At 68.1% G+C, this 21,688-nt stretch overlaps 1 protein-coding gene across 1 annotated transcript; it reads left to right on the forward strand.

The window, feature by feature from the left end:
• The first annotated feature begins 10,082 nt into the window (after positions 1 to 10,082).
• Positions 10,083 to 21,513, forward strand: COL8A2 (collagen type VIII alpha 2 chain). Its single transcript, XM_055342056.1, is given in 4 exon segments — positions 10,083 to 10,508; positions 15,590 to 15,782; positions 17,953 to 18,771; positions 18,774 to 21,513. Coding segments are annotated over 3 exon segments (2,094 nt in total). The 5' UTR covers positions 10,083 to 10,508; positions 15,590 to 15,604; the 3' UTR covers positions 19,871 to 21,513.
• The last annotated feature ends 175 nt before the right edge of the window (positions 21,514 to 21,688 follow it).

Here is a 21,688-nt window from a genome sequence, read left to right on the forward strand (position 1 = left end):
CCTCCCCACCTGTGACCCGAGAGCCACGAGGCTGCCCCGCAGGCGGCGCAGGACACCACGGGCTGGGCTTAGGGTCCCCCAGCCCCAGGCCCCCGGGCCCCCAGCCTGCCCTCCGAGCTCCCTGTCTCTCTGCCGTCGGGCTTGCTGGCCCCCGTCCAGCCCCCTGGTTTGCTGCTCCTGCCCCAGGCCCTCCGCGTCTAGGTGTCCCGGAGGCCCAGGCCGCCCGCAGCCCCGCTGGGACCTGTAGGGCTGAGAGGAGTGGGGCCCGAGTGCCCCCCGGGTGTCTGTTCCAGGACTGGGGACACAGTGGCCCCGGGAGCCCCAGGGCCAGCGGCACTCGGCAGCCAGAGGGACTCGGGAGTGGCCGCCCCGGGAAGGCGAGCCCCATTGAGTCCGCCCGTGTGTGTGTGTGTGTGTGTGTGTGTGTGTGTGCACCTGAGTGTGAGCCTGTCGGGGCGTGGGGGGCAGTGAGCGTCTGCCAGGGTGTTGCAAGGCTGTGTGTCTGTCCCTGTGTGCTGGGGTGAGCCCCCCGGGTGTGTGACAAGGCTCCAGTCGGCCCACGGGCCCTGGCAACACGGTGGGCCTCCGGTGCTTCCGGCCTAGAGCTGTGCCCTGGGCTGGTGGCGGGGCCCCGCCGTCCTGGGGGCGCCCCTGGGGACAGTGGCCTCCGGGGAGCCGCCCCAGGCGTTTGCAACGGCAGTCGGCGGCAGCTCAGGCAGCCTGGGGGTCCTCTCTGGCGGGCCAGCGAGCGAGCCGATGTGGTGTCCTCTGGGGCCACTCTAGACCCGGGACGGGGCTGGGGCCTGGCGGGCACGAACCCCGCGGGGCAGCTGGCAGCCCTGGGCAGGGCCTGGGCGCTCCGCCGGCCTCCTGCTGGGCCGTGCACACCGAAAGATCCCTGGACAATCCCCCCAAAATGAGGAGGGCGCACCCGAGACACACGGTCACACGCAGCTACCCTCCCTCCCAGTGACGGTGACACGCAGCCACACATGGGAACCTGCTCTACTGAACACACACGGCCACGGCTGCTAAAGTGACTGGGCAGGCGTGTGCGCACATGCACACCCAAACTCCTACAGACACATGGCAGGCCCCCCACAGCCCAGCCAGACATACTCAGACAGGACAACACACACACACACACACACTCTCACACTCACACTCAGACACGGGGTCTCTTTCTCCGGTTTCACTCTGTCCATTGGAGTGAAAATGAGTGTTTCCGCTCTTGGGCTCAGTGGAAGGGGAAAGAAACAATGGAAGTAAATGTGTCTGCTAGTGAGAGGGAGGGAAGGATCCCGAACAGGGCTGTTCGCCTAACTGCCCCCCGTGCCCCGAGACCTCCCCTGCCCCTGCTCCGAGCCAGGCCCAGGGTTAGCAGAGCCCCAGTCTCCCAGCCCTGCTGGCCCCCGGCCCCTGCAGACCCCCAGTGGCAGGCATGGGGCTCTCCTTGCGGGACAGTGGGGCCTCAGTGAGTGGGTCCCATCTGTGGCCCGAGGCACTTACAGAGTTGGAGTGGAAGCCAGAGAGGCACAGGGGCCTCTCATATGGGGCGCAGCTGTGTCTCAGGGTGCCCGTTGAGGTCCACGGTGGGGAGGCCCCCTGCAAGCCGAAGTGCAGACGGGAGGGGCTATGAGGGAGGCAGCACCACAGAGGGGACTTCCAAGGAGAACGTGGACTTTGACAGGTGCAGGGGGTGGAAAGGGCGATTGGAAGCCACCCCGGGCAGGGGGAGTGGCAGGTGCCAAGGTGTGCAGGTGGGGAGGCTCCTGTAGGGGACAGTGAGTAATTGGTGGCTGACACAGTGGGGCAACGAGTGTTGGGGGGGAGGGAGTGAGCACTGCTTTGGGGTCAGGTTTCCTTTTTTTTTTTTTTTTTTTTTTTTTTTTTAATTTTTATTTATTTACGATAGTCACACAGAGAGAGGGATAGAGAGAGAGGCAGAGACATAGACAGAGGGAGAAGCAGGCTCCATGCACCGGGAGCCCGATGTGGGATTCGATCCCGGGTCTCCAGGATCGCGCCCTGGGCCAAAGGCAGGCGCCAAACCGCTGCGCCACCCAGGGATCCCTGGGGTCAGGTTTCCAAGGGCACTGACCAGAGAAAAGATGCAACCTGGGCGTCTCTGTGGCTGCTCTGGGGGCCTGGACGAAAGGAGATCCTACAAGGCCAGGACCTCATGGAGGAAGCTGGGCCGTTGGAGGGGAAGCCATGGGGGCTGGGGTGGGTGGTTGCCATGGGGATGAGAGGAAGAAATAGATGGAAAGGAGGAAGGGGAGAGACTGGTGAGGCCTCAGTGACTGGCCGTGGGGGTGAGGAGAGGGTGGGCCAGGATCTGTGTACTGGGTGACTGGCCTGTCCCCAGATAAGGCAGGTGAATATGGGTTTGGATGTGGGTTTGGTCCCCGGCGCCTGGTATGCTGAGATGGCAAGGGGCTGGGTGTCGAGCGTGGCCATGAGCTGCGGGGCATAGTGCCTGGGAGGCCTGGGGTGTGTGCGGAAGCCTGAGTGGGTGGTGAACCCAGATGTGCGCACACGAGTGCCCAGATATCAGCCAGGGGAGTCACACTCCCAGGAAGGGAATTCCGGACCTGCTCTGTTCTGTGGGTGCTTCCAGGGTGCTGGGGTGTGGACCGTGGGTCTTGAGTGCAGGCTTGGCTTCCCATCTCTGGTAGCCTCAGTTTCCCCATCTGTAAAACAGGAATGCGAATGCTTGTCTCCGGGGTCATTTTACTTGCAGAGAACTAAGGAGTGGCCCCGAGTCACACACCTGGGACTTTCACCCAGACTTCTGCTCAGTGTTGTTACCCCTCTCCGGGGAATCCTGGGACGGAACGTGGGAGGACCTGGCCCTGCTTCCATTCAGATTCTTGGAAAAGTTTGAATTGGGAGGTGACTGTCCCCATGCAGCCTGAACTGGTGGAGCTTCCTGGCTCCTGGAGGGCAGGAGGGGGGGAGGGGTTAGTGCCTCGTGGGGTGAGCCATGCGGTATCACGGGCTCGTCTCACGGGTGGGCTCGTGGAGACTCCTGGAGGAGCCTGCCTGAGGCCGCACAGCAGCCAGGGCAGAACTGAACCAGCGGCCCCGACCCGGCCTCAGGTCTGCTTCCTCGCAGAGGCTGCCCCACTAGCAAGGCCCATTGGAGACTTTGTCGTCCAAGCTTCTCTAACATAAGTGCCTTCTGTCCTCTTGAAGGAGGGTCGCATTAAGTTTATTGGGCACCTGCTGTGTACCCGGTCCTCTGTTCACAGGTTTCATTTGGTCTTTGTCACAATGCTGCAAGGCAGGAATCAGTGGCCCATTTAACAGAGGGGAAAGTGGCAGCTCGGTCAGCAACCGGGCCAAGTGTCGCTCTGCCAAGTGCCGCGCCGGGATTCACTCCCAGGTCTGTGCGGACGCCTGGCTCGTGTGGGTGGTGTTTTCTAGTATCTAAGAGCCTCTGTGGTCCTGGCGGCCCTACGAGGGAGGGCGGCCCCTGGAAGGAAGGAGCCCCAGTTCCGGGTTTCGATTTTGCCACTGGCTGCTGTGGGACCTGGGGGGCTTCTCCTCTGGGGCCCTATAACCCCATGTATGAGATGGGCAGGGATGCCGTCAGTGGGGGAGTGGAGGGGTCATCTCTCTGCTCCCAGAGGATCCCAGGGGTGCGGCCCTGCGACGTCCGTCCCTGTACCGTCCCTGTCCACACTCTTGCCCTGTGTCCGGCTCCCTGTCCCCACCCGCGGCTGCTGGCGGCCGTGCACTCTGCGTGGGCCCTTCAGGCCACGCTCCTCTGACAGGCGACCGTGGCTCAGCTCGTGGCAAACATTCTTTTCATAGTTCCGGGAGCACAGCAAATCCGGCCGCTTAGCCAGGAATGCAGAGTCCCCTCCTGCAGCGGCAGCAGGGGCTGGCGGGGAGGGGGAGCTCACGGGAGGGGCCGGGGACCCCACCGCCCCCCCCAGGGCTCCCTCAGCTTAGCCCCAAGGCGGGGGCCGGCCCCCACCGGCTGCCGGGGTGACCCCTGGGTCTTCATCTGTGAGACAGAGTTTCTGATCCTAACCCCGGGGGGCTTCGTGGAGGCGGCCAGGTGATGATAACTATAATAAGAATAGTGAAATAATAGTGAACGTTTATTGGACATTCCCAGGAGGCAAATTCGGCAGGAAGGTCCCTCTATGAAATGAGCTCGCGTCATCCTCGCACCTGCTCCAGGAACAGGATTTGATCCCATTTCATGGATGAAGCTGCTGAGGCGCAGGCACGGACGATGCTAGAAGGGGTCTGGGGCAGGGAGACAAACCCAGGCCGCTGGGCTCTTGACCCTGTAGGATTTTTCAATCGACACTCAGCCTGGGCCTGCTCCAAAAATGGGGGACACCCCCCCATGAGCGCATCTCCGGGGGGAGACCCACTGTTCGGAAAGTTGGGGTGGGGCAGCGGGCGTGGGACCCTGGCCAGCCTCTGCGGGGGCCCTTTGCGGAGAGGCTGGCGGGGGGCGGGGGTGCATACTGTCCCCCCAGCCTGGCCTGGGATTCAGCTGGCAGCGGGCGGGCTCCGTGCAAACAGGAGATGTCGCCAGGGGAGGAGCTCAAGGAGATTAGGGAAGGCCGGGCAGCGGGTGGAGGTTAGGAACAGGCCCCCTGAAGTGGGCTCGGGCGCTGCCCTGGCACACCCGCCCACCCAGCCCGGCGTCCCGTCTTGGAGGGAGCCTGGGTCACCTGCAGGAGGTTCCCGAGGCCCTCGAGGGTTGCCTCCGTCGTGTCCCCAGCCCTGCCTGTCCCCAGGGCCAGTGGGTGCGGCTGGCGCACAAGTGGGGTGGAGGAGACGCGGGCATGGGGCCCCGGGGCTCCAGGGCAGGAGGCTCCAGGAAAACCAGCTGTCCTGAGTCTGGCCCCAAAGTTCAGATCGGGCCCCTGTGCGTCCCAGCCCCATAACCTTGCAAGATGGATGTCACCCCCCTGGATCTCACGGCTCCTCCTCAGAACACACAGCAATTCCCAGCTCCCAGGGTTAGGCTGCAGTTGGGTGACATGATGCCGGGAGCATGCCTAGTGCTGTGTCAGGTGCATGAAATGTACTTGGGACTTAGCGTTGTCAGTAGGGGCTCGGGGAGCCAGCGGCAGGTGGGCCCCGTGTCTCTGTGTCTGACCCGCAGGCCTCTCCCCGGGGGGCTGAGCCCCGCTAGCCCTCCTCAGTCCGAGTGTCCCTCATGGTGCAGAGGCCGAGGGGCCCGGGGGGGGGCCAGCAGCCTACGGTCCAAGGCAGCCTCTATCCCCCGTGCGCCCTGTGCCCTTGAGCCAGCCGGGTGACCTCTCCGTCCCTTGGTTCCTCCAGCTGTAAGAGGGGAAGACAGTTCCTACTTCCCTGGGCCGTCGTGAGGATGACAGGAGATAATCCACGATGGGACCCCAGCGCCGGGCTCCTTGTAGGTGCACATGGAGCAGTCGCTGGGATTCGTTGGTTCTTCTGTTCCTTTGTTTTAATTTCCTCGTCCTCTGGGGGGGCTCGGGGCTTTCACACCTGCAGCGCTCACACGTGCCTGCCGTCCCCTCGGCCCCAGCCACCACCCCAGTAAATGGCCAGGTCAGACACCTGTCACTCCCGGGGCCTCCTGGTGGGGCTGGAGGTGGGGGCCTCAGAGGCCCTCCCACTCAGCCTGCACCTGCTGGCCTGCGCCCTCGGGGGAGCCCCCTAGCCCCTGGGGGGTCGTGTTCAGTGGCCAGACGGAGGCAGGTCTTGGCCGAGGCGGAGGGGAGGCCTGGGAGCTGCTGGCTTTGGCGTCTGGCTGCTTGTGCAGCAAGACACAGGGCCGAGTGTCAGAGTTTCCATGGGGGAGGCAGAGGCGAGCTCGCAGCCGGGGAGAGAGTGACGCTGCCGCTGGCCGCCCTGCCAGGTGGGCTGGCGGGGTGTCCCCTCCCCACCCGCCCGGGAGTCACATCTGGCCTGGACGACACCTCGGCTCCCTTGTGCACGGACGTGTGACATGAACCAGGCGTGACTGACGGAGGCAGGAACGGGGACCGGCCATCCAGGCCCCACCGCGTGGCCCCCCCACTCAGCAACCTGTGGCCTTCCAAAGAAACGTCAGCGCGGCCTTCGAGGCTCCTCCCTCGGTGGACCCGGCGTGTCCTCTGAACCCCAGGGCGCTTCTGGACCTTCCCGGGTGTGCGGGATTCCTTGTCTGACTTGTCAGCCATTCAGGCTCCTACGCACCCTTCAGGATCCACATCCTGTTCCCCATCCTGTGTGCAGCCTCTGGGGAGGAATCAAGGCGGAGGCAGTGTCCCCTGCTTTATGCGCCTACAACCCGGGGCGGGGGGTTGTAGCCAGTGGGGAGAAGGCCCAGCGGGTTCTCTGCGTGGCCTGGGCTCCCCACAGCGCAGGAGCTTCCTCAGATAGGAGCCCTAGCCTGTGGCAGGGGTCACCTGGCCCAGGGCCCGACAGCCAGTAGGGCCTTCTCAGGCTGGATCCTGGGGCAAAGAAGGAGCTTCCTGAGCCTGGGCCCTGGGGCGGGAGGAACTCCGTCCCCACAGCCCAGCACCCGTGGGCAGCTGCCACCAAGTGTGCCTGGAATAAAGGGAGACAGTGCAGGGGCGGGGGCTGGCTCCATGAGGTGAGGGGCTGAGGTGCCAGTTTCCAGCAGGGGCTCCTGCGGCAGGGCCTGAGTGGCTGTGGGTCGGGGCATCAGGCTTCCCAGCTTCTGGCAGCTTCCTCACTGTCTCCCTCTTTCCTGTCCCCAGGCTTTGGCTTTGCCGGGACCTTCAGAGGCCCTTCGACCTGAGAGGTAAGCTGGATCTGGGGGCAGGCCTTCCTGACATCCCCCCCACCCCCACCCCCGCACTGTCCCCCTTGGGTCCCTCCCACTGCCCCCGAAGCCCCTCCCAGGCCAGGCTGTCCTAGCATCCTAGCATCCTAGCAGCAGGTGACCTCACCTCCCTGCTCTGCAGGTGACCTCACCTCCCTGCTGCTCTGCAGGTGACCTCACCTCCTTGCTGCTGCAGGTGACCTCACCTCCCTGCTCTGCAGGTGACCTCACCTCCCTGCTGCTGCAGGTGACCTCACCTCCCTGCGGCCTGGGCTTTAAAACCCCAGCCCAACTCGGAAACAGCTTTTTCTCATTTGTGAGCTATTTCGCCCCAGCTCCTTGGCGCGGCCCGTGTTTGCTTGGCCTGCCCGGGTGCAGCGGCCTGGCTGCGCTCCCACCGGGCCCCCTCCCAGCCCAGCCCAGCTCCTCCTGCCGCCGCCACCGCCACCGATCGCGGGGAAGCCGCGAAGGCTCTGGAATCTTGGCCGGCGCGCGGAGGCAGCGGGCGGCGGGTGGCGCTCCGGGAAAGGCTGCAAATGTGAACCAGAAGGCAAGGGATTGGCTGCCGTCAAGGCCCTGCCCACGGCCTGGGGCTCGGGGTGGCTGGGGCGGGTGGGGGGGACATTTCCATGTTCAGTCCTGCTCAGAAGTTCAAGGCCTCTGCTGGGAAGTGAGCGATGTCACCAGCTGAGGCCGGAGCCCCTTGGCAGGGAGGACCGGTCCCCTGGCCACCTGCCTGAGGACACATTTTGCCCCGAGTCCTGCCCACTGCTGGGCCTCCTCCTGGTTCTTCTGCCCTCAGCTGGCTGTTCCCACCTCCCTGGAAGCGGTTCGGCCTCAAGCTGCCCCTCCCAGGAGAGTGGGGGACTTCTCCTCCCCCTCTCAGAGCCCAAGAGGCCGACCCGATCCCTCGTGGGAGGGAGGGAGATTCGGCCCAAACCCCCACTGTGCCCCAGGCCCAAGGCCCCCCTGTGCCCCAGGGCTGAGCAGGGCGCTGGAAGGACCCCAAAGACCAGGGGGCCCTGTGGGAAGCCATCCTGCGGGCGGGGCTGGAGGTGGGAGGGGGTTGTCGGAGGCCGGGCTCGGGCACCAGGCTGCAGACCCTGTGAGCACCTACTGTACCCCGGGCAGGGATGAGGTGGGGGTGGGGAAGAGGTGCCCCGGAGGAGGAGCTGTTCCACCTGAGGGAGGCAGGGAAGGCTGCTCAGAGGAGGAGGCATCTGAGCTGTCCTAAAGGCATAACATGCTGGCTTCGAGGAGAAAGGCAGGGACTCTGGGCAGAGAGGCCTGTGAGGCACAGGCAGACAGGTGGGTAGAGGGAAATAGAAGGTTGGGGTGTCTGGGTCGGAGGAAGCTGGGGCTCCGGGCTGCGGTGGTGCCTCTCGCCCTTGCACACGCTGTTCTTCCCAAGGGGGCGGCGTCGGCCCCCCTGCGGCCCCAGCACCCTGGCTGGTGAGGCCCTGGTCTTATCCCCCGTCTGTGACTCTCCCCCGTCAAGCTCCAGACCCGAAGTTTTGTGCCTGTGGGGGGGCCTGCCCCCGGGGGCCCCCGCCTTCCCTGCCCAGCGGTGTGCTCTGCTCTCAGTTGGAACATCCCCTGTTACTCCCCGGGGCCCTGGCGCTTCGGCCTGGCCCCCGCCTCCTTAGGATGCTGCGTCCCAGACGGGGGTCCTGTGGTCTGCGAGCCTCTCCTGCACAGGTGGGGGTGCTGGGCGTCTGGGCAGAACCGGAGCCTGGTCGGCGAGACAAGCTGGGCGGGGAGCAGCGCCCCGGACCATGAGGTGGCCCCCAGGCTGGCTGCCCCCCACCACCCCTCAGGCCCCAGATCCCAGGCGGCTCTGGTCTGGGAGCGATCCTCCGGCCTGGGCCCTGACCTGTGAGGGGCCCAGCGAGTCCCGTTGGTCCTGAGGCCCGCGAGCTCCACGAGTCTCCACCCGAGGAGGTGAGACCCAGGCCTGACGTTAGCCTGGGCATTAGGGCCACAAATGCTGGCCTTCCAGAAGGTTCCATCAAGTGACTGACAGCCAGAGACTTACAGAGCCCGGAACACAGGGATCCAGGTTCAAGGACATGGGAGAGGAGAGGGACAAATGGGGTCATGGAGATGAGCAGAAACGCGACAGTGACAGTGGACGAGGTGCCTGAGAGGCACAGGCAGGTGAGCATCCGGGTTCAGGGACACAGAGACCAGAGGAAGGGGACAGGTGTGCACACACCCACGTGGCTCCTGTAGCAGGTGGGTCCCCTCCTCCCCCTCCCCCTCCCCCTCCTCCATCTGACTGTCAGCAGGCCTGCCCCACTTGTGAGCTCAGGGTTTTGCCAGGCTCACCCTCAACCGCCGCTCTCCGTGGGGCATATTTGTCGGTCCACGTCCAACTGAGTCCAAGCACGGCCTCCTCTCCCGGGAGGTCCCGCCAATTGCAGCATAGCATGGAATTCACCGAGTCGGTACTAGGGAGCCAGAGAGGATCCAGAGCAGGGGAGTGCCGTGCACACAACTGTGCCCAAGCGTGGTCCACACACAGAAGAGAAGCTGAGGGTGAGGGCGGGAGAGACGCTACTATGATAATACAAGTGAGGATTTGACAATGTAACATAACGGCTGGGAGGCACCTGGGCTGTGTATTGGGAAACTACAAGGTCTGTAGAGACTTTGGGGAAGGAGGGGAAGGAATAAAAGTGAGAAAAGTCGAGGAGAGTCTACAGGATTGGATTGAGGGTGTACAGGTAAAGGAACAGGGCTGTCCTGCACAGTTGTGCAGGTTGGTTACTGTACAAGGGCACCCGGGAGAGGCAACGAGAGTACCGACTGTGCTGGAAGGAGGGCAGTGCTAAGGCGTTGTGCAGGCTGCAGAGACGCCTCACAGCCCTGCAGGGACGGAAGGGTCAGATGTGATGTCCAGTATCTGGCCTGGGCCCTTGGGAGCCGGAAAGAAGCAAGTAATGGGGACAAGATAGTGACAGCAGTTGTGGTGGAGGCATCAGGGGGCAGCCGGTGAAAGTGCTCAGGCTCAGGTGAGGACGCAGGTAGAGGCAGATGTGGGAGTCCTCAGGGGTGGGACAGGGACCGGGCTGGCGACAGCCGCAAACTGCAGGGGAACATCCGGAGGAGAGGTGACCCCGACCCCACTCCTTGGGGCAAGCCTGGGTCTGCAGAGAGGGCAGGGGGAGGAGGGAGGAGGAGCCTTTCCAGTGGGGAGGGGAGCAGGGCCACAGGCAGGATTCCTCGCTGGGGGCAGGAGGGGGTGAGGGTTAGAGACGTCCTGTCCAAGAGCTTGGCTGAGGTGGCTGGGGAGGGGTGAGGGCGCTGGGGAGCTGCGGTGTGAACAGGAGACGGGCGCACCCACAGACAGTGGGAGGCCCCGACACCCCCCCCCCGTCTGAGCCTCCGTTAAGGAGGACAGGAGAGGGTGCCCCAATGCCCAGGATCTGGGAAGGAGGGGGGCTGTAGGGGAGGCCTGGCGAGTCTGGAGCTGCCGGGCTGGGCCGGGGCGGGCACTGCGCCCAGTGGGTGAGGACGGCCGCTCCTCTGCTCCTGTCTGGGTCCCGGGCTGCATCCTAGTCCTGAGCAACTGGGGACCCCTAGTCAGTCAGGGAAGAATTTTCTGGAAGGCCAGAAAATTGGCTTTGAGACTTGCCTGAGGTCCTGGCCTTTGGCTGGCAGCCAGTCACCTGAGTGTCGGAAGTGGAGAAGGTGCTGCTTTGCAGGAGGAGAAACTGAGGTTAGACGGAGGAGATCGTTGCGGCCACCAGGGCCGGGGGACAGAGCGCACTTGGGGGGCCCACTCAGCTCCCCTCTGTTCACCCTTGCACTCGGGAGGACACTGGGGTTCAGGAGGTTAAGTCACTTGCGAGTCGCACAGCCCCCGGGCACTGCGCCAGAGCAGGAGCCCTGAGGGCTCCCCGGGGCTGGACCCCCAGACGGAAGGCCTGTGGGGTAGCAGAGACGGGTGGAGGGGCCGGGACAGGGGGTGGGGGCCGGAGGTTGGGGGGTGGAGGGGGAGGCTGAGCGGGGAGGCAGGAGGCAGCAGGGAGCCGATCCCGGAGAAATGTCTCCATAACAGGAAGCGCCTCATAACATACCTGTGGTTTGGCCGCAGAGCCCTGCTGCCCCGCTCCTCGCCTGGGTGGGGGCAGGAGGGGCTGGGGCAGGAGGGGCTGGGGGCAGGAGGGACTGGGGCAGGGGGGCAAAGGGCAGGAGGGGCTGGGGCAGGGGGGCAGGAGGGGCTGGGGCAGGGGGGCAGGAGGGGCTGGGGGCAGGAGGGCATGAGGGACAGGAGGGGCTGGGGCAGGGGTGCAGGAGGGGCTGGGGGGCTGTGGCAGGGGGGCAGGAGGGGCAGGAGGGGCAGGAGGGGCTGGGGCAGGGGGGCAGGAGGGGCAGGAGGGGTTGGGGCAGGGGGGCAGGAGGGGCAGGAGGGGCTGGGGCAGGGGGGCAGGAGGGGCTGGGGGGCTGTGGCAGGGGGGCAGGAGGGGCAGGAGGGGCAGGAGGGGCAGGAGGGGCTGGGGCAGGGGGGCAGGAGGGGCAGGAGGGGTTGGGGCAGGGGGGCAGGAGGGGCAGGAGGGGCTGGGGCAGGGGGGCAGGAGGGGCTGGGGGGCAGGAGGGCAGGAGGGGCTGGGGGCAGGGGGGCAGTAGGGGCTGGGGCAGGGGGGAGGAGGGCCTGGGGCAGGGGTGCAGGAGGGGCTGGTGGGGCAGGGGGCTGGGCAGGAGCGGAGGGCTGGGGCAGGAGGGCAGGGGCTGGGCAGGGGGCTGGGCTGGCAGGGGGAGGGGCCTGGGCAGGGGCAGAGGGCTGGGAGGGGCAGATGGCAGGAGGGCTGGGCGGGGCAGGGGCAGGAGGGGCGGGAGGGAGGGGCTGGGGGGCAGGAGGGCAGGAGGGGCTGGGGCAGGGGGGCAGGAGGGGCTGGGGTAGGAGGACAGAAGGGCAGGAGGGACTGGGGGGCAGGAGGGGCAGGGGGCCTGGGGGTAGGAGGGCAGAACGACAGGAGGGGCTGGGGGCAGGGGGGCAGGAGGGGTTGGGGCAGGGGGGCTGAGGCAGGGGGGCGGGAGGGGTTGCCCCAGCCCTGATGGGGCCAGGCCGCAGTGCGCGTGCTCCCCGGGAGCCTTCCCCATGGGATCGCAGGGCTGGGGTGTCTGCTGGTCGCCCGGGCAGACCCTGAGGCCGGGCGGGGTCACAGTCAGCGGGCGCCTGTGGCGGGCTCTGTATGGGGCCACCTCCGCCGGCCGCGCCCCCGCCTGGTTGGAGGCCCCGGAGCCCGCGCCCCGCCGCCCCGGGAGGAGGCCCAGGCGGCCGCAAAATGCTGACTTGGGCAAAACGCTGTTTTACGGGGATTTGCTGAAAAGGGGGAAATCCCCGCTGAGGACTTGCAGCTGTGCAAACACCTCGGCCTCGCGATGCCCCGGCTCAGCGCCTCCTTGCGCACCCACCTCACCCGCCTCGCGCCTGCCAGCCGCACCTGGGGTCACCCGAGAGGCTGGTGGGTCGCCCGAGGTCCCAGAGCAGAGCTCCAGCACCCTGCCCGAGCCCTGACGCCCCCGCCCGGCCTGCTCCGCTGTCCTCAGCCCAGGGCCTCTGACAGAGGCCACATGAGTGTCCCCACTTCCCGTCTAGTCCGCGCCCCTGGCCCGGGGAGGGGCTCCCAGGGGGTGACACGTGTCCACTCAAAGGGAAGGACTGAGTGACTTCTGGCCTTTAGACTTGACAGTGACTTGAGTTCAGTCGACCTGCGCGAGCGGCCCTGTGCTGAGCACGCAGTGGGGACACAGTGGCACAGCCAGAGGGCTGCGGCCCGACGGGGCGGGCACCCCGCGGGCTCCGGATGCCCGAGGATGGCGAGAGTCCGCCAGCCGGTGTGCGGGGCCCCAAGGGGGGGAGCCGGGGCCGGGGGGGACACGGTGCCCGTTAGGGAGGCGGCCGGGCTGGGGCCAGTGTGTCCCACGGGGGGCGCCGTCGCCCTGGCCTCAAGGCTGCGGGCTCGAGTCCGCCCGGCCCTCCAGGCGCCGGCCTGCTCTCTCCTCACACCCGCCTGTCTGTCTGTCCGTGTCTGTCCTGCTGCCCTGTCCCTTCTGCCCCGCCCCGGAGTCCTGACGCCCATGCTCAGACCCTGGCTGCCCGCTGGTGACCTCGGGCACCTCATGGGGGGACAGAAGTGGGGGGGGCTCCTGCTTCCCAGGGGCCTTGTGGGAATGAAATCACTGAGCAAAGCCCCGGGCCTGATGGTGGGGGGGACCGGGAGCCTGATCCCTCTGGGGTCCTGCGGCCGGCCTGTCGCCCTCGGTGGCAGGAGTCGCTGGGACGCGGCCAGGTTAGGGAGCCCCGGGGTGAGGCAGGGAGGCTTCGTGGCTGGCGAGGACGTTGGCAGGTGGGGAGCTGGGGGGGGCTCTGCCTGGGGTCCCCCTGGACTCGGGGTCTGGCCGGGGGGTCCTGCCTGCCTGGGCTCCCCCACGTCCTCTGCCTCAGGGCCCCTTCCAGCCGAGCCCGAGGCGCCTGCAGCCGCCCTGCGCACCCACCGGGCTGAGCTTCTGGCTGGTGGCTGGGTGCGCGGGTGCGCAGGGGCCCGGTGCAGGACGGCCCTGCCCCTCCCGGAGGGGACCCGGGACCGAGGACTGGGTAGGGGCTGGGGCTCGGGAGCGAGACGCCTGGTTTGTGGGCGCTGCGAGGCTGGGGCGAAGGTTAGGGCCGCACCTCCCTTGGCCCGAGGGCGCCCCCGGCTACGGAGGCCGGTCCTGGCAGGATTCCCAAGGCCCGCGCCTCCGTTTCGCCATCTGTAAAGTGGGCCTATAGGCACGTGAGCCTCGGGGCGCATCGAGAGGGCTCTGGCGTCTCTGGCGTCACAGCTGCAGTGCCCCAGGCTGGGGAGCCCCAAGGCAGATGTTCCTGCGCGGGGGTGGGGGTAGGGGGGGCTCAGGGGAGTTCCAGGGACCTGCCTGCCCGAGGTCACCACGTGGGTCGCTGGCGGACACTTTCGCGGCCTCCTCGCCCTGCGTGCACTCCTCCCGCCATGTGACCTGGGCTTGGGGGAGCATGGGGCGGCACCTCCTGATCTGGACCCAGCGCAGCGCAGGGGGGCCTCGCTCCCCGCCTGCACCGTCGGGTGTGCACCCCCCGACCCCTCGTCCAGTTGGCACGATGTGTAGAGGCCCCTGGGGGTGAAGGGAGCCCGCGGCAGGGGGCTGGGGAGAGGGGACTGTCCTCGGATGTTCAAAATGCTCAAAGTGCCACGTAGTCTCTCCTTGCAGTGTCGAGGGGTGAAGGCACCGTATCCACAGCACAGCCGCCCTGGGGAGTAGCTTGTTAGTCCGCCTTTTTTTTTTTTTTTAAAGATTGTATTTATTTACTCATGAGAGACAGAGAGAGGGAGAGGCAGGCTCCATTTGGGGGGCCCATGTGGGACTCTATCCCAGGACCCCGGGGTCACAACCTGAGCCGAAGGTAGACACCCAACCCCTGAGCCACCCGGGCGTCCCTCTTAGTCCGGCTTTTTACGAATAACATCTTGGAGGCCCCCTGGGTGCCTCAGTCGGTGACGTGTCTGCCTTTGGCTCAGATCGTGAGCCCGGGGTCCTGGGATGGAGCGCCCACATTGGGCTCCCTGCTCAGTGGGGAGCCTGCTTCTCCCTCTCCCTCTGTGATATCTCTTGCTCTCACTCTCAAATAAGTAAAGTCTTTTTTAAAAGTTAAAATAGGGCAGCCCCAGTGGCTTAGCAGTTTAGCGCCGCCTTCAGCCCAGGGCGTGATCCTGGAGACCCGGGATCCAGTCCCACGTCAGGCTCCCTGCGTGGAGCCTGCTTCTCCCTCTGCCTGTGTCTCTGCCTCTCTCTCTCTCTCGCTCTCTCTGTGTGTGTCTCTCATGAATAAATAAATAAAATCTTTAAAAAATAAAATCAAGGGGATCCCTGGGTGGCGCAGCGGTTTGGCGCCTGCCTTTGGCCCAGGGCGCGATCCTGGAGACCCGGGATCGAATCCCACGTCGGGCTCCCGGTGCATGGAGCCTGCTTCTCCCTCTGCCTGTGTCTCTGCCTCTCTCTCTCTCTCTCTCTCTCTGTGACTATCATAAATAAAAAAAAAAAATCAAAATTAGTCAAAATAAGAAATGTATTGAGACAGTTCCCATACTGTATGGCTGGCCCCTTTACTGTGCTTGATTCAACAAGTTTGTTTGTTTATATTTATTTATTCATTTATTTATTTATTTATTTATTTATTTATTTATTTATTTATTTATTTATTTATTTATTTAGATTTTATTTATTCATTCATGAGACACACACACACACAGAGGCAGACCGGGACCCCGGGGTCACGACCTGAGCCCACGGCAGGCGCCCAACCGCTGAGCCACCAGGTGCCCCACAGACTAGATTTTAAAAGGCCTCGGACGCCACCCAAGCACCGCAGCGTCGACCGTTCCGGGCCGGAGACCCCGCGGGCGGAGGGGAGACCCCGCGGGCGGAGGGGAGACCCTGACGTCATGTGCAGCCCGGCGGCCCTGGGGCCCCGCTCCGCTGCCTTTTGCGTCAGCTCTGGCCCCTGGGAAATGGGGCTGAGGGCGGTAATGAGCCGCCGCCGTCACGGGGGGGGGGGGGGTGGCACGGAGGGCGGCGGCCCCGGGGCAGCACCGGCCCAGGGTGTAGGCTCAGCGGCGGGGGGGCGCGGGGCAGGGGGCTGCTGGGGGCGCTGGCGTCGGGCAGGGCCGGGAGGGAGCCCCGGGGCGGGGGGGCAGGGGCGCCGGGAGCGGCGGCCTCGGTGCGGACCCGGGAGCCCGGGAGCCGCGCCCGCCCGCCTGACGCCCCGCGGTCCTCCCGCAGCAGGTCGGCGGAGCCATGCGGGGGCCCCTGGCGCTGCTGCCGCTGCTGCCGCTGCTGCTCGGCTGCGGGCCCCGCGCGGCCACCGGAGGCGGGGCTGGCGGCGCCGCGGGCTACGCGCCCGTGAAGTACGTGCAGCCCATGCACAAGGGACCCGCGGGGCCGCCCTTCCGCGAGGGCAAGGGCCAGTACCTGGGTGAGCCTAACCCCGCCGCGGCGCCCGCAGCCCCGCCCCCCTCCTGCCCCCCCTCCTGCCTCCCACCTCCCTGCTCCCGCCCCCCCCGCGATCTCCCCCCACCTCTCTGCCTCCTGCCCCCCCCCGCGATCTCCCCCCATCTCCCTGCCCCCGCACCCCCCCCGCGATCTCCCCCCACCTCCCTGCCCCCGCCCCCCCCCGCGATCTCCCCCCACCTCCCTGCCCCCGCCCCCCCCCGCGATCTCCCCCCACCTCCCTGCCTCCTGCCCCCCCCCCGCGATCTCCCCCCATCTCCCTGCCCCCGCCCCCCCGCGATCTCCCCCCACCTCCCTGCCCCCGCCCCCCCCCGCGATCTCCCCCCACCTCCCTGCCTCCTGCCCCCCCGCGATCTCCCCCTATCTCCCTGCCCCCGCCCCCCCCCGCGATCTCCCCCCACCTCCCTGCCCCCGCCCCCCCGCGATCTCCCCCCACCTCCCTGCCTCCCCCGCGATCTCCCCCCACCTCCCTGCCCCCGCCACCCCCCCCGCGATCTCCCCCCACCTCCCTGCCTCCCTCGCGATCTCCCCCCACCTCCCTGCCTCCTGCGCCCCCCGCGATCTCCCCCCACCTCCCTGCCCCCGCCCCCCCGCGATCTCCCCCCACTTCCCTGCCTCCCCCGCGATCTCCCCCACCTCCCTGCCTCCCCCGCGATCTCCTACCACCTCCCTGCCTCCTGCCCCCCCCCCGCGATCTCCCCCCACCTCCCTGCCCCCGCCCCCCCCCGCGATCTCCCCCCACCTCCCTGCCCCCGCCCCCCCCCGCGATCTCCCCCCATCTCCCTGCCCCCGCCCCCCCCGCGATCTCCCCCACCTCCCTGCCCCGCCCCCCCCCGCGATCTCCCCCCACCTCCCTGCCCCCGCCCCTCCCCGCGATCTCCCCCCACCTCTCTGCCTCCTGCCCCCCCCCGCGATCTCCCCCCATCTCCCTGCCCCCGCACCCCCCCCGCGATCTCCCCCCACCTCCCTGCCCCCGCCCCCCCCCGCGATCTCCCCCCACCTCCCTGCCCCCGCCCCCCCCGCGATCTCCCCCCACCTCCCTGCCTCCTGCCCCCCCCCCGCGATCTCCCCCCATCTCCCTGCCCCCGCCCCCCCCCGCGATCTCCCCCCACCTCCCTGCCCCCGCCCCACCCCCGCGATCTCCCCCCACCTCCCTGCCTCCTGCCCCCCCGCGATCTCCCCCTATCTCCCTGCCCCCGCCCCCCCCCGCGATCTCCCCCCACCTCCCTGCCCCCGCCCCCCCGCGATCTCCCCCCACCTCCCTGCCTCCCCCGCGATCTCCCCCCACCTCCCTGCCCCCGCCACCCCCCCCGCGATCTCCCCCCACCTCCCTGCCTCCCTCGCGATCTCCCCCCACCTCCCTGCCTCCTGCGCCCCCCGCGATCTCCCCCCACCTCCCTGCCCCCGCCCCCCCGCGATCTCCCCCCACTTCCCTGCCTCCCCCGCGATCTCCCCCCACCTCCCTGCCTCCCCCGCGATCTCCTACCACCTCCCTGCCTCCTGCCCCCCCCCCGCGATCTCCCCCCACCTCCCTGCCCCCGCCCCCCCCCGCGATCTCCCCCCATCTCCCTGCCCCCGCCCCCCCCCGCGATCTCCCCCACCTCCCTGCCCCGCCCCCCCGCGATCTCCCCCCACCTCCCTGCCCCCGCCCCCCCCGCGATCTCCCCCCACCTCCCTGCCCCGCCCCCCCCCGCGATCTCCCCCCACCTCCCTGCCTCCTGCCCCCCCCAGCGATCTCCCCGCCCCCCCCACGCGTTCCCTTTTCTTCCTGACACCGCTCCAGGGCTCCAGGGACCTCTGAGCGGCCTGGAGCGGGGTGCGCCCCAGACAGGGGTGCTCTCCGGCGGGGGCGGGGCGGGTCCGACTGGCTCCGAGGAGGGCTGCTGGCGCCACCTGGCGGCCACTCCACCCCCAGGTCGTGCGGGGATGACCGTGACCCCAAGCTCCCCTGGGCTCCCGGCCTGGGCAGGTTGGGTGCTGGGAGCCCTCTGGAGGGTGTCTGGACCCAAACGCCTAACCCCACCTGCCGCGAGTGCGCGGAGGGGCAGACATGGGGGGACCCCGCGGCGGGGGTGGATGGCCCCGGAGTCTGCACCCGCCAGGCCCCTGACTGCCCCCCCCTTCTCTCCCCCCAGAAATGCCTCTACCGCTGCTGCCGATGGACCTGAAAGGCGAGCCCGGTCCGCCGGGGAAGCCGGGGCCTCGGGGCCCCCCTGGCCCTCCTGGCTTCCCAGGAAAACCGGGCACGGGAAAGCCGGGGCTGCATGGGCAGCCTGGCCCCGCCGGCCCCCCTGGCTTCTCCCGGATGGGCAAGGCTGGTCCCCCAGGGCTCCCAGGCAAGGCTGGACCCCCAGGACAGCCAGGGCTTCGGGGGGAGCCGGGGATTCGGGGGGACCAGGGCCTTCGGGGGCCCCCAGGACCTCCTGGCCTGCCTGGGCCCTCAGGCATCGCCGTCCCTGGGAAGCCAGGCCCCCAAGGGGTGCCGGGGCCCCCAGGGTTCGGGGGGGAGCCAGGGCCCCAGGGGGAGCCTGGGCCCCCAGGTGATCGAGGCCTCAAGGGGGATAATGGAGTGGGGCAGCCAGGGCTACCAGGGGCCCCAGGGCAGGGAGGCGCCCCTGGACCCCCTGGCCTCCCTGGTCCAGCTGGCTTGGGCAAACCAGGTTTGGATGGGCTTCCTGGGGCCCCTGGAGATAAGGGCGAGTCAGGGCCTCCCGGGGTGCCAGGACCCAGGGGGGAGCCAGGGGCTCTGGGCCCAAAAGGGCCCCCTGGAGTGGATGGTGTGGGGGTCCCTGGGGCAGCGGGGGTGCCAGGGCCACAGGGCCCAGCAGGGGCCAAAGGGGAACCAGGAGCCCGGGGCCTCCCCGGCCTGATAGGCCCCACGGGCTATGGGGTACCAGGACTGCCAGGCCCCAAGGGGGACAGGGGCCCAGCTGGGGTCCCAGGACTCTTGGGGGACCGGGGGAGCCAGGGGAGGATGGGGAGCCAGGAGAGCAGGGCCCACAGGGCCTTGGGGGACCCCCGGGACTTCCAGGGTCTGCAGGACTCCCTGGCAGACGTGGGCCCCCAGGGCCCAAGGGGGAAGTGGGGCCTGGAGGACCCCCAGGAGTGGCTGGTATTCGGGGTGACCAGGGACCTACTGGCCTGGCTGGGAAACCCGGGCCCCCAGGAGAGAGGGGACTCCCTGGGGCCCACGGACCCCCAGGACCAACTGGGCCCAAAGGTGAGCCAGGTTTCACAGGCCGCCCTGGGGGACCAGGGGTGGCAGGAGCCCTGGGGCAGAAGGGAGACTTGGGGCTTCCCGGACAGCCCGGCCTGAGGGGCCCCTCAGGAATCCCCGGGCTCCAGGGCCCAGCCGGTCCTATCGGGCCCCAGGGACTGCCGGGCCTGAAGGGAGAACCTGGCTTACCTGGGCCCCCTGGAGAGGGGCGAGTGGGGGAACCCGGAGTGGCTGGGCCCGTGGGGCCCCCGGGGGTCCCCGGCTCCCCAGGCCTCACTGGCCCTCCTGGGCCTCCCGGGCCCCCGGGGCCCCCGGGCGCCCCCGGGGCCTTGGATGAGACTGGGGTGGCCGGCCTGCACCTGCCCAACGGCGGCGTGGAGGGCGCCGTGCTGGGCAAGGGGGGCAAGCCGCAGTTCGGCCTGGGGGAGCTGTCGGCCCACGCCACTCCCGCCTTCACCGCCGTGCTCACGTCGCCCTTCCCCGCCTCCGGGATGCCCGTCAAGTTCGACCGGACTCTGTACAACGGCCACAGCGGCTACAACCCGGCCACCGGCATCTTCACCTGCCCCGTGGGCGGCGTCTACTACTTTGCCTACCACGTGCACGTCAAGGGCACCAACGTGTGGGTGGCCCTGTACAAGAACAACGTGCCGGCCACCTACACCTACGACGAGTACAAGAAGGGCTACCTGGACCAGGCGTCGGGCGGGGCGGTGCTGCAGCTGCGGCCCAACGACCAGGTGTGGGTGCAGATGCCCTCGGACCAGGCCAACGGCCTCTACTCCACCGAGTACATCCACTCCTCCTTTTCGGGCTTCTTGCTCTGCCCCACATAACAGCGCGGGCGCCCTGCCACCTCGGCCGCCGCCTCCTTAGCGGTAGAGACCTCAGTTACAGGAACCTCCATTTAAAGGAAGACACCAGAGGCTGAGCGGACGCGGAGGCAGGGGTGGCCGTGGCCGTGGCCCAAGGAGGCTGGCCTGGTCCCTCCCTCCACGCGGCCTGGTGGTTTCCAGGAGGGGCTGGCCTGCGCTCCTGTCCCCCCGCATCTGTGCCGCACAGGCAGGGCCCCAGGACGCTCAGCCCAGCGGCCGGAGCCCCCAGCCCTTGGGTGGGGGGTGGGGAGCTGCTGCTTCTCGGCTCCGGGCCGAGGGGGACGGAGCCCCCAGGGAGACACAGCCCACGCCTCGCCCTCCCTGCGCGCCCTCTGCCGGGGCTCTTCCATGCCCCTGGCTCCGCCAAAAGGGGTTTTGCATGGGGGGGGGAGCAATGGGTGGGGGCATCGAGGCGGCCCGTGGGGACACTCTGCCAGGACTGCAGCCCCGGGTGATGCGCTGGCATCATGGCAGGTGCGGGCGGGGGCCATGGGAGGGGCGCACCCCTCTTATGCTCCGGCTGCAACCGCAGGCGAACACCAGTGCCCGCCCCTTGTCCCATCACCTGCGGGGGGACGGCCCCCGGCCCCCGCCCCCTGCCGACCCAAGCTCCCCGAGCCTGGAGCCTCTGCCCCGGCCCTCAGCCCTCAGAACAAGGTGCACACGAGCCCGGGACTCGGGTTCCGCGAGGAGCAGCCTGCGGGCTTCCTCTCCTTCCTCCTGCTCTACGCGGGGTGGGGGGCCCCCGAGGCTGAGGCCTGACGACGGGCTCCAGGGGCCACCCCTGCAAGGAGCCGAGTCCCGAGGTTTCTGCCGGTCTCTTAGGCCTCCGCAGGCCGGGCCTGGCCCACCGCGCCCGTGGGACCCGGGTTACCAGTGGGGCCCCCCATCTGCTCGGCTGCCCGCGGGGGGAGATGGGGTGGCGGCGGCTTCCGGCTCAGAGCTGTGCCCCGGCCGCGCCTCCTGACCCATGTCCCTGACGTGGTCCGCCCGTGCACGGGGACACCCGCACAGGCTCCGGCCAGGGCTCCTGGCGAATCCCGATCCCGGGACCCAGGGGAACCAAGGGGCGTCGAGCCAGCCTGGTGGGGCCCTCGCTCCGCCTCCCCCGGGCCGAGGCCCTGCCATCCAGGAGGCTGGGGAGGGGCTGCGGTGGGGAACTTCGCTCCCGGGGAGCCCGGGCCGGGGCCGGTGCAGGACTTGGTTTCTGCCGAAGGCCATTCCCACAGCCTCACGGGAGGGGTGGCCGGGGTCCCCGGAGCGTCGGGGGATGTCAGTCCCACGTGTCCACTTGACGAGCTTTGATGAGAGACGCCAAGTTTGAACTATGAGAACTGCAGCAGCTCGGCGCGGCCCGGGCCTGACCCTAGGGCGTTACGTTGTTAAGATTAAGGTTTGAATGTTTTCCTTAGTGATTTCATGTCTAACTTGGTATAGGAAGCTTTGTGCTCTGCGTAACCTGTCACGTGCCCTGTGTCACAGAAGATTCGGAAAAATGCACTTGGTAATCAAAAAAAAAAAAAGGGGGGGGTACTTCTTTTTGAAAAGAAAGACAGCAGCGTTGACTATGGACACCACCTCAATAAAACTTGTCGTATAAAACAGCCGTGCGGGCCTGGAGCTGGGCTGGGGCCCAGGGCCTCCGGGCTCTGGCTCGGCGCTCCTCTCGAGGAGCGTGCATCCCTCGCCAGGGTCCTGTCACCAGCGTGTCAGGGGAGCTCCGAGTGAATGCCAATAGGCATGATGCAACCGAAGCGAGGCGGTGACTGGAGCTGGGGG

The sequence above is a fragment of the Nyctereutes procyonoides genome, unplaced genomic scaffold, assembly GCF_905146905.1.
Source record: "Nyctereutes procyonoides isolate TBG_1078 unplaced genomic scaffold, NYPRO_anot_genome, whole genome shotgun sequence".
Lineage (NCBI taxonomy): Eukaryota > Metazoa > Chordata > Mammalia > Carnivora > Canidae > Nyctereutes > Nyctereutes procyonoides.